General features: G+C 36.5%; 1 protein-coding gene across 2 annotated transcripts in view; it reads left to right on the top strand.

Moving 5' to 3' along the window:
* The window catches only part of LOC150102838 (protein kinase C-binding protein NELL1-like), a 299,735-nt gene that overhangs the window by 148,282 nt on the left and 136,463 nt on the right, over positions 1-14,990 (top strand). For both annotated transcript variants that reach the window (XM_090398962.1, XM_090398963.1), the window contains exons 9-10: positions 536-615; positions 11,624-11,735. In XM_090398962.1, the coding sequence (XP_090255088.1) occupies positions 536-615; positions 11,624-11,735 (192 nt within the window). The remainder of the gene's footprint in view (positions 1-535; positions 616-11,623; positions 11,736-14,990) is intronic.

The following is a 14,990-nucleotide window of genomic DNA, read 5'->3' as shown; positions in this document are numbered from 1 at the left end:
CTCACCAATTGGCAGCAACGTGGTGCCATGGTTTAATGATATATTAAAAATCTTGTGGAGAAACACCTTGATATTATTCTGTTTAAAAAAGAATTCTGAGTATATAAATATTATTTTTATTAGTGCACTGTTGAGGGAGGGGAAGGGAGGAGTTCTGTTTACCTTTATGCAGAGGTCAAGAACTTAAGGAATCCAAAAGCATATCAGTTGGCTTTTGCAACAGAAACATCTTAACTATGGTCCTGTCTCTGAGATGGTTAGGTAGCAAAATATTGTTGTTAATCAATTTTAATTGCTTTTATTTTGAAGACTTAATTTTCAGGCCTATTCCAAACTAATTTTAAAGAAATTTTGTTTCTTACATACTAAAACCATTTTGTTTAATAACCTCTTGCAGTTCATTTGTTTAATGCAATTTTATTTCTTATCATTCCTTTCTGTTGAGAAAGTATCAAGTTTTTTTCTGTAAAATTACATCAAAACTACATTATTTTTTAATGAAATTTCATAATGTATTTTCTCTCATCATTCCCAGAGCAGTGTCTTCTTCGTGGGGTGCTTTATGATCATGGTGAACAAGTTAGTCCAAAGCAGTGTGTGCAATGTGAATGCAAGGTAAGTTAATGTTGAAAACTAAGGAAATATTGTAAACATGTGTATCTTATTTATTACACACAAATAATGCATAATACGTCTACACCCATTTTTGCTTGGACTATGATATGTAGATATCAAAGCTTTCTTGAATGAATTTCATTAAAAATAAGCTTTGGTTAAAATACTTCATTAGCATCTTACTGAATATTTATTTATGCATAATCATTCTCTGTATATAGCTAATATTCTTCAAGATAAGAATATTATTATTTAGCATATTATTTATTGATAACTAGCCATACTGATTAAGCTTGACTGATTATTTGCAATTTCATAGACAAACTGAATATTTTGCTGCCATCTTTTCACTGTCTAAGAGTAGTAGTAATTTCTGATGGCAGAAGTTTTGCAGAGAACTTTGTGTGTGTGGGCAGAGGGGAGTCTTTTTCAAGAAAACAGCAAAACTCCTGAAAGACAAGACATTAATCATGCTTTGTTCTCAAAAACAATTCACCCTTACAGCAGGGAAAATATACTATTTGAAAATATGAGTTTTGTGGCTTAGCAATTTGTGGGAAGTTTCTGGTATTGAGACCATATTTTAAGGCAAATGATGAGTGTATAAAAATAAAAGATTATAACCATACAAGCTTTGTAAGTGATCGGGGTACTAGAAAGTTATACACGACAAAAGACTAGAAACAATTAATTACACATATTAGATATTATCAGAACTTCACAGTTGGTACATACAAATAAGTAACTAGAATAAAAATATTAAATTCATTACTGTATGCATGTTGGAACACTGCTAGTTGTTGGCGTCACATTCTGTGGCATCATGCATGTCATATCTTAGGTCCGTGACAGTTAGATTTTTAATGAAAGTATACAAACTTGTAGGAATAAGGCTTGATTTTTATTGCATTGTGTGGGGATCCTTAGGATTTGCAAAACTTTCTTGCAAAATAATTATGATCAATATAAGGCATTTTATTTGTTTCCAAACTACTTAATGGCCTGTGGCAGTTGTGTAGGTTGTCAAACCTGTCTTCTTTTTTTGATGACATGTGGATTTCCCCCAACTTTCCCATCTGGCCTACATAGTAAATGCCACAAGAGCAGTGAATCTCATAAATACTTGTTTTTTTCATGGGATGATGTGGAGGTTACGGACAGAGTGGAACAACATAGTTCCACTTTCATATTTATATTGTCCGTTTTCTTGATGTAAGGTAGCATGATTGCATTCTTAAAATCTTGTTTAAGTACAGCAGCTGCAGGAGGTGTATTAAGCATTTTGTTGATCATCTTTGGTTCATAACTATTGAGTGCAAGGTTCTCTCTCAGTTAGTGCAGTGTTTCATTCCTTTTAATCGACATGCTGGATATATTATGCTCCATCTTCTAATGTTTTAATCATGCCTATCTTTTTAATGGATGATGTGAAGTGACATGTAAAAATCTTTCCATTGTGGTAGATTTTCTGTATACTGAAAAGGATAATCTTTTCTCTTCTTTGTTTATTTTGAGAAGGATATTAAGTAATGGTAATTTTTTATGATCTTCCAATTCAAGAGTGAACTTTATATTGGGATGCAAGCTGTTCAGATGATTTTTGAAATTAACTCCTACATTAACAAGCCAAAAGGCTATTTTACCGGTGACATAAGTAAAGTTTAAGGGAGATGGTAAATCCTGTATTATTGTACAGCCGGGTACGAAACTCGGATCGAAATCCATCGAATCGTAGAGTTTCATGCCGAAAAAACTATCGACGAGCCCAAGTGTAAGTAATCACTTGGGAAGTACAACACCAGGGCAACTCGCACCAAAGGAGGAGCAAGCTCTGTCACTGTCCTTAATATTCTCTCATAATGTAAAATGCAGCTCCCAGGAGATGTACCATCTCCCTTAAACTTTACTTATGTCACCGGTAAAATAGCCTTTTGGCTTGTTATAGTATTAATAACAATATATAATTACACCATTTTGGCAGTTCGTTAGTAGAGGTATATGTAAGTTCGGTTCACTTAAAACCTTGATATTCCAGGTCTACCTACTCACTGGTGAGACCTCAAAAAGGGTTGAAACCGATCTGGGTAGTGACCTCTTCTCATAATGTAAAACAGTAATACATCTCCTAGGAGCTGCGTTTTACATTATGAGAGAATATTAAGGACAGTGACGGAGCTTGCTCCACTTTTGCTGCGAGTTGCCCTGGTGTTGTACTTCCCAAGTGATTACTTACACTTGGGCTCACCGATAGTTTTTTCGGCATGAAACTCTAGGATTTGATGGATTTCAATCAGAGTTTCGTACCCGGCTGTACAATAATACGGGATTTATCATCTCCCTTAAACTTTAACTCCTACATTGTTCCTGACCAAATAACAAAAATATCATCAATATAATTGCCGGCAAATAAGTCGCCAGGAAAGGTTGGTCGATTGGTAGAGCCTCTGCTACTAATGGCTCAGTTAAGTAAGTTTGAGCACGGTTAGTAGTTGGAAGGGGAGCAATCGTTCGATGCTGTTGGCACACTCTCCCTCGATGAGTCTTTGGACTCCCTGGAGGTGTCAAATCATCATCATCATAATAATAATAATAATGTAACCAAATTTTGGGGTTCTTGTGATAGTTTTTGATTACATTTGTTTCAAAATTTTCCATAAACAGGTTGGCTAAGGCTGGAGAAAAAAAGGAAAACTATGGCAAATCTTTCTTTTCATTCCCATATTTCTCCAAAAATATGAAAAAAAAAGTGTGTACCATACAATGTTTTAATAGCTTTACTGTGTCTGGGGGTTAATAGCTTTACTGTGTCTGGGGGAAAAAGTTTATCCCTGGATACACTGGTGAAAAGACTGACATTTGAACTTGCTAAGATGTCTGAAGGTTCTATATATCTTTTACCTTTTCAATAAAATGTAAGCTATTCTTCACATAAGGATAGAATCATATGTGTGGAGATACCAAGTTCAACAGATATTTTGCTAATGACTATCAGAATTCTTAATACCTCTCTTGCAGCTCCTTTATGTAATCGTGATTTTAAGAATGCATTCACGCTAACTTTCATAAAGAATGTTGCACATTGCTCCATGAGTACAACATCAAAGTGACTTTTTTTATCTTTGCATAAAATGCCGGCCTGGTTGGCTGAGTGGTTAGCATACTCGCTCTCCAGCCAAAAGGCTGTGGGTTTCAATTCCGCCGTGGGCATGAATGTTTGTATTTGTCTGTGAAAATACTAGTGGTGAGGATGGTCGGCAGTAGATGGTGTTGGTGTAGATGATGAAGTTAAATGGCATTGGTGGAGACAGAGTTGTAGAGTAGATGCCCTTCCGTTGATGAGTCTTTGGATTCCCTGGAAGTATTATGTATTAATAATAATAATAATAATAATAATAATAATAATAATAAATCTCCAGATTCTTACATCCACCAAAACCTCCACATCATCCCATGAAAAAAATCGGGTGTTTATGAGAATTACTGTTCTTGAGGCATTTGCTATGTAGGTCAGATGGGAAGGTCAGGGGTCATCCACATGTCTGGGTAGTTACCCTTCCCATAATGCATAGATATTATAGATGTCTGTAAGAATACGTGCTTTGCATTATAGATTACTAAGTCAAGTGATATTAAGTCATTAGCCTCTACATATGAGTTGCCCAGTCATGAAGTTTCTTCATGCACTAACTGTTTACTTACACTTGGATAAAGGATTAAATCAAGATTATAATTTCTTGGCATCTTTAATTTATAATATTTTTCTTATTACTCATGTCTTCTCATGATTTTGGTAATTTTTCTACTCTACAAATAGCAGAAAATACAGCTGATCTTGAAGTTGTATTTCTCATATCTTTTGTGTCCTGTTTCAGTGGTGATCTGCTAATAATGACACTATAGTTAGCTTCCATTTCTTTGTGCATTGATGAACTACTGTAGCTTCATTTGAATATTCTTGCAGGTTGTTGCCTCTGTTGATATTTCTTGCTCCATTGACTAAGTCATTCCTTTGCCGATTTGAAGGAGTCAGTTTTTTCCAATTCCCTGCTGTGCATAAGGTTATCTATATCTCTAAAATGCTCAGGAAAATTTCCTTCCCCCATTCCTGAGCAGGTTTCATCCTTGATATTCTAGTTGTGTAGGGCAAGCTGTGATCTAAGATGTTTATTTTTGTTGCATTGCCAATAAATTGTTATATTGAATTGGTCTAATTCTGGAATGAAAATTTCCATCAAGATATTAAACTTTCTCCTATTGTGAACTTAAACATTCTCCTTTGTTGCCAATGACTAAATAATAATTAAAAATTCTGAAGATAATTTACAGAAAGGTATTTTAAATTTAAATGAGATCACCAAAGATTGTGGCACGATAATATCAAAAGAAACATAAAAAAAGGACAAGATCCAGTAAGAACTAAAATAGTAATAGATAACCAGATTTTAGAACAGGTTAATTTCATTTAACTACCTAGGATGTATGATTACATATGAAAAAGATGTAAACCTAAAACTTGCAAAATATTTAAAAATAACAGGTGTAATTAACTGTATATTTAAACTAAACCTAGTACAAAAATAAACCAGACTAAAAGTATACAATACATTAGCACTATCCTGTTGTATGGAAGTGAAATCTGGACAATAAAATAAAAAGACAAAGAATAATCACAGCTGAAATGAAGTTTATGAGAAAAACTGCAAAGTATACTCTATTTGATCACAAAAGAAACAAGAAATTATGAAAGAATAAAACCAGGAATCAGTAATAGAAAAAATTAAAAAATATAAACACAAATGGATGGAACATGTTGAAAGAATAAAAACAGAAAAGTTACCAAAACAAGCCTTAAATTACAATTCATTAGGAAAAAGAAAACCAGACTTCCTCTTAAGAGATTCAACGATGACTTCTAAGGCTAGAACAGGCCACTCTAGGCCTAAATCCTTGATAGGCATGATGATGAAGTGGTCTACACCCTCTGTCCAAAAAGAAACCGAACTTTTTGATAGAAAATAAATTACAATCTAATTATAATTATTCAAATCATTTATTTCAATCAATATACTCTCCCTCAGCTTCGATACAGTATTTCGCATGGTCAATTAATTCGTTAAATGAATTTTTTATATTGGTTTTTGGGATACTGTTGAGGGTCGTGGTTACTCCCGCTTGAACATTTTCAATGGTGTTGTATCACTTTCCTTTCATCGGCAAATGAAATTGGGGGAAGAAAAAGAAGTCGCAGGTTGCTAAATCAGGTGAATATGGTGAGTGATCCAACATGCAAACTTAGTTTTTGCTCAAAAACTGTCTCACAATGTTCGCATGATGAGATGATGCATTATCGTGCAAAAGTGACCAGCTGCCTGCATCACGAAATTCATGCTGTATGTGATGAATTCTCACTATCAGTTGCTTCAAAACTTCTAGATAAAACTCACCATTGACTTGAAAGTTTATTTTTCACTTGGTTAGAGTATAATAAAATTAGTTTAATCCTTTATCCAAGTGTGAGCAAACAAAGTTTGCGCCTGAAGTATTTTCAGGACTAGGGTAAGGTGATACAACAACCAGGGCAACTCATTGCAAAGGTGGAGAAAGCTACCAACACTCCTATCTCAGTATCTCCTATAATGTAATGCAAAACACATCTCCATGCGGATATGTCTAATGTTATGCATTAAGGGAAGGGCCACTACCCAGACTAGTTTCGACCTTTATTGAGGTCTCTTCAGTGGGAGCCAGGCCCTAGTGGAGATACCAGGCAGAAGCATTAGCAGATCATCTCTACCTATAGGAGTTGCCAAATGGTGTGCCACCCTTTTTTAATAAATTACTCTGGATTTAGAGAAAGATGTTGAAAGTTTATTTTTCACTTGGTTAGAGTATAATAAAATTAGTTTAATCCTTTATCCAAGTGTGAGCAAACAAAGTTTGCGCCTGAAGTATCTTCAGGACTAGGGTAAGGTGATACAACAACCAGGGCAACTCGTTGCAAAGGTGGAGAAAGCTACCAAGATATTTTATAGGACTTTTCCTCCCCCTCTTTGGGATCACGGACTATGCTGGACCCCGCGCAAGGGGGGTGCCCAAGTGGTACCGTACAGTAGTGAAATCGATCACAACACTCAGAGACAGAGGAATAGCAATCCTCACACACAAACCCAAAGCAGTATACTGGGATTTCTTCCAACTTTCCAGGCGTGATACACCCAATCTTAGTACAAATAATGAAATTCTCTTCAGAAACATCAAAAATAGCTGGGGACAGCCTTTTCATCGGGATCTAGCCTGGAGAATAGCCTACGGGCAGCTCCCGGTGAAACAGGTGAAATCCCGGTATGTACCTAACCCGTGCGACCCATTCTGCGATGTCTGCCGGGACGTGGAAACGGTGGACCACTTCTTTTATTTTTGCCCACCAGCCCAACGCATCTGGCAGAGACTCAGCACAGCATTGGGAATCCCCATGCTGACAGTAGAAGAGGTAGTACGACTACAATTCCCGCCACCAGTCCAAAAAACCCAAAAGTTCACTATCTTCCTAATCAATGTACTAAAATATCACATCTGGAAAGTACGGAAAAAATCCCAGGTACGAGACGCAAATTTAATGTATGCAAGAATAAGAAAAGGTTTCTTTTTCTACTTACCCAAATTTCTTGCACAAGAAAGGCACTTACTAGGAGACTTTAAATTTGTGAATCAATACTGCAAACCACCGATAATATGCTTTCTTATACAGGGACGCATCAAGCCCTGTATATCTCTTTAGAACCCAAAAAAAACCCACCATCCCCCCCACCCCAGGAAAAAGAATAACCACTCTGTTTCCCCTAGCCACAAAGCTTTCGCTGGCACGGTTTCTTTACTCCAAACAAGGGGGGGAGAGCTGAGAACCCGGGCGGCGAAGGCTTACTGCGAGGCGGTGCCGCTCCTCGTGAGCGGCATCTCCCGGGCCAGTCTCTTCCCCATTCTAAGTCCCAGTGGTACCAGGTATACAAGTTCCTCAGTAAGTTCCTATTCATTCCTACTTACCGGACCTTAAGTCCCGTTATTTTAGATTTAAAATAAATATTTAAACAGGTCCTATTATTTACATCCTGTTTAAAAAAAAAAAAAAAAAAAAAAATATATATATATATATATATATATATATATTTACCTGGAATAAAAATAAGGATATATCTAGTAACATAAAAAGAACCTCCATTAATACTGGAGTAAATCATTACTTTAGATAAAATAATATGAGAACTATAGACAAAAGTCTATGTTTAACCTTTTCTGAACAGGTAAATTGAGATTATATGTTACAGACCAATTAGCCAATAAGGCTAAACAGGTTGACTGAGGCCTCTTTTTACCTCCTACTATCCTACTCTATCTTATATCATACTCCTCTTTTACTGTCTGCTGATCCTCAGCATGCTTTATTCTCCAAAGGCCAATGATGAGAGACATGAACTCCCATTCTACCTCAATAAAGGTCGAAACTAGTTCTGGGTAGTGGCCCTTCCCTTAATGCATAACATTAGACATATCCGCATGGAGATGTGTTTTGCATTATAGGAGATACTGAGATAGGAGTGTTGGTAGCTTTCTCCACCTTTGCAACGAGTTGCCCTGGTTGTTGTATTACCTTACCCTAGTCCTGAAGATACTTCAGGCGCAAACTTTGTTTGCTCACACTTGGATAAAGGATTAAACTAATTTTATTATATTCACCATTGACTGTTTGGCCAGGCAGAATGAATTCTTTGTGAATAATGCCCTTGGAATCGTAGAAACAGTACAGTATTGTCTTTACTTTTGACTTCTCCAAGCGACTTTTTTTTGGATGCCCCTCTTCTGGTGGTCTCACTCAGTACCTAGCGCTTTGTTTCGGGCTCATACTCAAAACACCATGTTTCGTCACCAGTAACAATCGTTTCAAGGACGTTTGAGTGCTTATGAGCGGATTTAATGAGGTCCTTGCAGTGTTCAATTCGATATATTTTTTGCTCGTCAGTCAACTTGTGGGGAACAAATCGCGAATTCATTTTACGAAGGCCCAAACCGTCAGTCAAAATGTTGTACACAGTTGATTTTGGAATCCCCAGTTCATCTTCAATCAATCTCACAGACGATTTCGGGTTTTCTTTGATGAAATCGATCATTTTTTGGATGTTAACTTCGCTCAGTCCAGATTTTGGACGGTCCAGTTTCATCATCCTCAAGCATCTCATGACCACTTTGAAATCGCTTATGCCACTCGTAAAGTTGAATATAAAATAAGCATTCATCACCACATGCTTTCTGAAGCATTTGATGCGTTTCAGTAAAACTTTAACCGAGTTTATCCGACCATTCATCTAAACACACTATCACTCTTGGCACTATAACTTGGCTTCTAATGAAACAGATGTCATAAACACATAAACAGTTGACAAAGCACTAATGAAGGTTGCTGTTTTCTACAACAAAAAGATACAACCGGTGGCTCCACTAGTTTCTTCTATTTTCGAAAAGCTCGGTTTCTTTTTGGACAGAGTTTGTAGGTGCATTTGTGCCACTGGAAGGCCAAGTGATTTTCCATGTCATGTGAGTATTTCATCTTCCATATGTCTATTTTTGACTCATGAATGAAGAATTTTCTTCTTCCATGAATAAATTTTCCAGTTCCATTCCCCACTATATGATAATGTTGGAAGCACCATGTGTAAGTGAAGTTCATTGGATGAGAGGAATGTCATTCATTCTCATCAATTGTGAGTAGAGCCCCCAGCAAGTCAAATGGTTTTCTCTTCGAAATGATCAGAAGGAAGTTATTATAAACTTCAAGAAGTCACTTATCTTCTTAACAGGAGAAATAGGTTTCTTGAATGATAATGCTATTACATATTAACCTCCCTTAACTTCCATGCATAGTATTATTTTGTGCTTGATTTAAAACCTTGGACAATTGAAGGTTCTGATGTTATTGGCCATTAATAATTTTTTTGCTGACCTATTTTCCATATGAAGCCATTAATTGCTGACATTTCTTCATTAGACAATTTTTTTTATTGATATCCATTAAGACAATTTGAAATCTTAGCGCTGTTGTATTAAGATCTGATATCTACTCCATCTTCCTCCTGAAAGCAGTGGCTTGGATTTGCAAATAATTGCCTTCTTAATAGAGAACTGTGGTTCTGTTTTTTCTTCTCTTAGGGTGATTATGTTTTGGCTAATAGGTTCTTTATTGCCAAGTTATTTTAGGTTGACTTCTAGACTTTTTGCGATTTTAATGGGGCAGTAAGTGGTTTTACAAGGTTTTATGGCCTCATTCTTGGGGCCACCTGATAATTGTGGCACTGCATTTTTAATCTGTTTTTTTTTTGTAGTGCATGACCTGCTTATTTTTTTTTTTTCTTCATCAGCCCTTGTTTTGTCAAACTGCTCATATTTTTAGACTTTGCAGAGCAAAGCCTCTGGAAAATGAGAGCTTCCCAGACTAGCAAGTTTGCATTCAACTTAAGTGTAGGTTGAAATAGTTATACTACTAGGATGATATGAGATTGACTATAGATATCATAGAAGTTTTGTATATAGGTCATAGATGGCTATTTTGCATATGAAGAATATTATGAATGATTTAAGGGGAGCAGTAGTCTTCAGTTGGTTGCACATGATGCAAAGTTGAAGAGAATTATAAGGAGTGATTCTGAATGTAGTATTCCTTGAAAAATCTAAATGGGGTGGAAGCATGGGTCAATCAGTCAAGAAAATTATTCCTCACATTGTTTTTATTATTATTATTATTATTCAGGCCTCCATGGAGTCAAAAGACTCATCGTGGGAGGTCCTTCCTAAGAACATAAAGTCTGTCAAGACTCATCGAGGGGAGGTTCCCCCTAAGAAACACAAAGTCTATCATACCACTCCTTAAACTCATTGACCGTTCTCACCCTCACCACTCTATCAGGCAATGCATTCCACAGCTCAACCACCCTCAATGCAAAGAAACCACTCCTCACCCTCTTGTTCACAGTTTACTTTTGTAACTTCCAGGGATGGCTTCTTGTCATCACTCCTTCCTGCTGTTCAACCAAGTGAAAGAACTCCCCAGTGTCAACCCTGTAACCACCTCTCAACAGTTTAAAAGTCTCAATCATATCACCTCTCCTTCTTCTATCTGCCAAACTCTGCAGTCCACATTCCCTCAGCCGATTCTCATAACTATCCTTGTACAGTCATGAGACCATCTTTGTCATCCGTCTTTGTATCTTTTCCACAGTTAATTTATCCCCTTCAAATCCTGGGGACCAAATCTGAGAACAATAATCCAAGTGTGGTCTGATCAGAGACTTATACAACGGAATGATAACCCTCTTATCTCTGCAGGTCAGTGTCCTTCTCATAATTGCAGCAATCCTCTGTGTTACCTTCACCACCTTTGCAATATGTCCCCTAAACTTCAGGTTTCTATCAATCATCAACCCCAGATCTCTTGTCTCCCCAACTTCCTCCAGTATAACTCCTCCCATAGAGTGTGCAGCATCCCATCGATGTTTCCCAAACCTGAAGACCTTACATTTTGCTGCATTAAACTGAAACCCTCATTCATTTGCCCATCTATCTAGCTTATTCAAATCCTCTTGCAGGGCTACCACATCTGCACTATTACTAATAATCCTTCCCAGCTTTGCATCATCTGCAAACAACTGAATATCCCCTTGCAGTCCACTGGCAATGTCATTGATATAAAGGTTAAACAATATAGGTCCTAGTACTGGTCCCTGTGGGACCCCACTTGTAACCTTCTGTCTCCTTGAAACTGCTCCACCATTAATTGCAAATTTTGCATTTCAGAATGTTGTGAAGCTGAACTTCAAGGGTCAGCAGAAATTCAGGATTTAAAGATGATAATTAACTTCATGTGATGTATGATAATTCATCTTGGAAGAAAATATCAGATTAATATGCTAAATTGCATTATTTCTCTTAACTAGCTATGATAACATTTATATTGCCTTTATAGGATGGGAGTATGCAGTGCCGTCGCATTGATTCGAAGACTATGTGTCCTCCTTTAACTTGTTCTGAACGTGAACAGTTCAGTGTTCCTGGTGAATGCTGTAGATTCTGTCCAGGTAAGAACAATTTTATATTTAATATTTTTCACATAAAATATAACAATAGAGAAATATGCTTTTTGATATAACTTTTTTTTTTTTTCAATGATGTTATATTATTATCCATGGAGTCAAAGGACTCATCTTGGGAGGTTCACTCTTTCTCATGCAAAAAGATCATCAAACTGGGTCTTAAATCTATTCACCATTTCTGCACTCACTACACTTTCAGGCATTGTATTCCATTTTCCAGTTACTCTTCATGCAAAGAGCTTGCTTCTCACTTCTTTGCTCACATCCTGGTCTCACCTCTGCTCTGTAAAATATTCTTCACATTAATCTGATAACAATTCCTCACCAACTTATGTGTCTCAGTCATGTATTCCTCCTATTTACAAGGCTCTGCAAGTAGCATTCACTCAATATTTTCTCATATCTGGCATTATGTAGATTTCACACTGACTGTGAACCCTCTCCAGTACATCACCCTTAAAAATCAGGTGATAAATCTGCACAGTAGTCCACATGTCGCCTGATCAAAGTCTTATACAAGAAAACCATAAGCTATTTGGTTCTGCATGTAAATGCCCTTCTCATTATTGCTATATTTTGTTGTAATGTTCATACAATTTTCGAAATGTGACCCCGAACTTCAAATCTTTGTTCACTCATCACTCCCAAATCTCTCATCTTTCATCTCCTTCAGATTTCTCTCATTAATTGTTTACTTTGCATCCCAACAAAATCCAAGACCTTGCACTTTGCATCATTATACTGTCCCACTCACATAGTCTGAAGTCCTTCTGCAAGGCCACAATATCGCTCTGCTTCTCATAGTTCTCAACTTGCATCACCAGCAAACAGCTGCATATCTCCAGTTAACCAATCTCAATGCCATTAACATACATGATACATAATAATGGTCAAAAACAGATCCCTGTGGAACCTTCCTCTGGGATACTACTCCTCCATATACAACCTACTGATTTCCTCTGTGACAGCCAATCAACTATCCAAGTACACCACTGTATATGCATCTCCCTTATCCAGTGAATTTTTGTCACTTTATTGTAATACATCGGCAGATTGCGAAAGCATGACCTCTGTTGTAGTATCAGAAATAGAAACATTTTAGAAAAATCTGTAAAAGAGAGATAAGCTAATAAATAATAGTAAGTAACCTTCTCGATTTCAGGAGATGGACTATTCATTGCTAATACCATATTCTAACAAAATGTATAATATTTACATGCAGAGAAAACAAAGATATAAGAAAAGTCTGACTAGATATTGTGGATGGTATTTTCATGCGGGTTAAGGACACAACAGTACAGGGCTTTTAAAATAGGAAGTAATCACTGTTTAGTTCTGAGTAGGATAAAAATGAATGTCATACTAAAAATAAAAATATGTACAAAAGTTTTAAATTGCAGTCAAGCAGCTATCAGAGGTGAAGTATAGGCTTAAATTATGAATGATATGTTAGCAGAAATGTGACAAGAGAAAGGAGTGCAGTTTGTTAATGTGTGGAATGAGTTTGAAGGAAAAATTGAACTGTATAAAAGTGATGGGCTGCATTTCAATGTTTTGGTGTGAGTCCTTAACACATTGAAGGTTCTAGGGTGAGTAAGCAGAAAAAAAAAAAAAAAAGGCTCAAGGAATGTATGCAGAAGTCATATCAAATAAGTGGTATCAGAGAAACTGGTTATAGATCCAGGAATGAGCCGTTCCGTTTATATACAAATAGAAGTGTCAGAAACAAGGGAAATGAAATGGGAGCATTGACAGTTTATTATTATTTTTATTTTTATTTTTTATTTTATTATTGACAGTTTATTTACACCTTAAAATTGTTGGAATAAGGGAGACATTTGGATGAGTATGACATCCTGACAGGAGTAGAGATGGAAGGGTATGAGGTATTTCATGAAGACAGAGTAAAGAGTGAGGTGGAGTACTATTGATGAGAAAAAAAGAGTTACGAGGGTGGTCTGAAAAGTTCTCGGCCTAACAATAAAAAAACGAATTTATAATTTCAAAATTATTTTTATTTTTCAACATAACCTCCCTTAAGACTAATACATTTATTCCAGGGATGCTTTGGCGCCATTATCCTGTTCCTGTAATGGTTCTCAGTAAGATATGCAAAATACCCCTCTACAGTTGCAATCACCTCTTGATTCAAAGAAAAACACTTGCCATCGAGAAAGAGTTTTAGTTTTGGGAAGAGATAGAAGTCAGAGGCAGCCAAAGCTGGGTAATAGGGTAGATGTTTCAACAATTCATAGTGCAGATCCCTTCATTTTTCCCATTGCCAAAACATCTTTGTGGGCAGGTGCATTGTCATGTGCCTGATGAAAGATGATTTTTTTCTTCTGCAAACCAGGTCTTTTCTCATGAATTTTTTCATCATCAGGTTAAAAATCGGAATAATATTCCCTGGTTATTGTTTTACCCCTTTCAAGATAATTAATGAACAAAATACCTTTGGCATCTTAAAACACCGATGCTATGACCTTTACTGCTGATGGAACAGACTTTGTCTTCTTTGCCACCGAACAACTGGCTTCTCTCCACTATTTTAACTGCTGTTTGGATTCTGGTGTGTAATGAATCCATAGTAATAAATCAATGCACAAAATCAATTTTATTTTTGTTAAAATGCTCCAAGCACTGTTCAGAGATTTTCATGTGAGTGCATTTTTGATCTGCTGTGAGCAAGCGTGGCACCCATCTGGTGCATAACTTTTTCATTTGCAATTCTGCATGCAAAACCTATCCTACACGTTCTTTTGAAATGCCTATAGTTTCAGCAATTTCAACTACTTGACTCGCTGGTCATCCAATACCGTATCATGCACTTGATCAATGACTTCTGATGTTGTTACACTTTTTGGATGTCCATCACGTGGATTATCTTCAAGGCTGGTATGGCCACGTTTAAACTCGTCAGTCCATTTCTTAATTGTCAAAAACGAAGGAGAAGACTGCCCATAAACTTTTATAAACTTCAAATGAATTTCTTTTGGCATTAAACCTTCTTTTACAAAGAATTTTATAACCGCATGATATTCAATTTTATCCATTTCAAGGAATACAGACAACACTTTTGCTTCAGACAGCTGTATAAAACAAACTACTAGATAGAATGACCGTCAGTGTCATATGAATACTTATGAAAGAACCAACTAAGAAAAAAAAATCTTGCTGATAGCATTGCCATCTATGGTCAAGGCCAAGAACTTTTCAGACCACTCTCGTATGTCCATGCAA

Source organism: Typopeltis vanoorti, chromosome 10 (genome assembly GCF_054136105.1).
Source record: "Typopeltis vanoorti isolate ZY-2024b chromosome 10, IOZ_Tvanoo_1.0, whole genome shotgun sequence".
Taxonomy (NCBI): Eukaryota; Metazoa; Arthropoda; class Arachnida; order Uropygi; family Thelyphonidae; genus Typopeltis; species Typopeltis vanoorti.
This window is presented reverse-complemented; position numbering and strand designations above follow the sequence as displayed.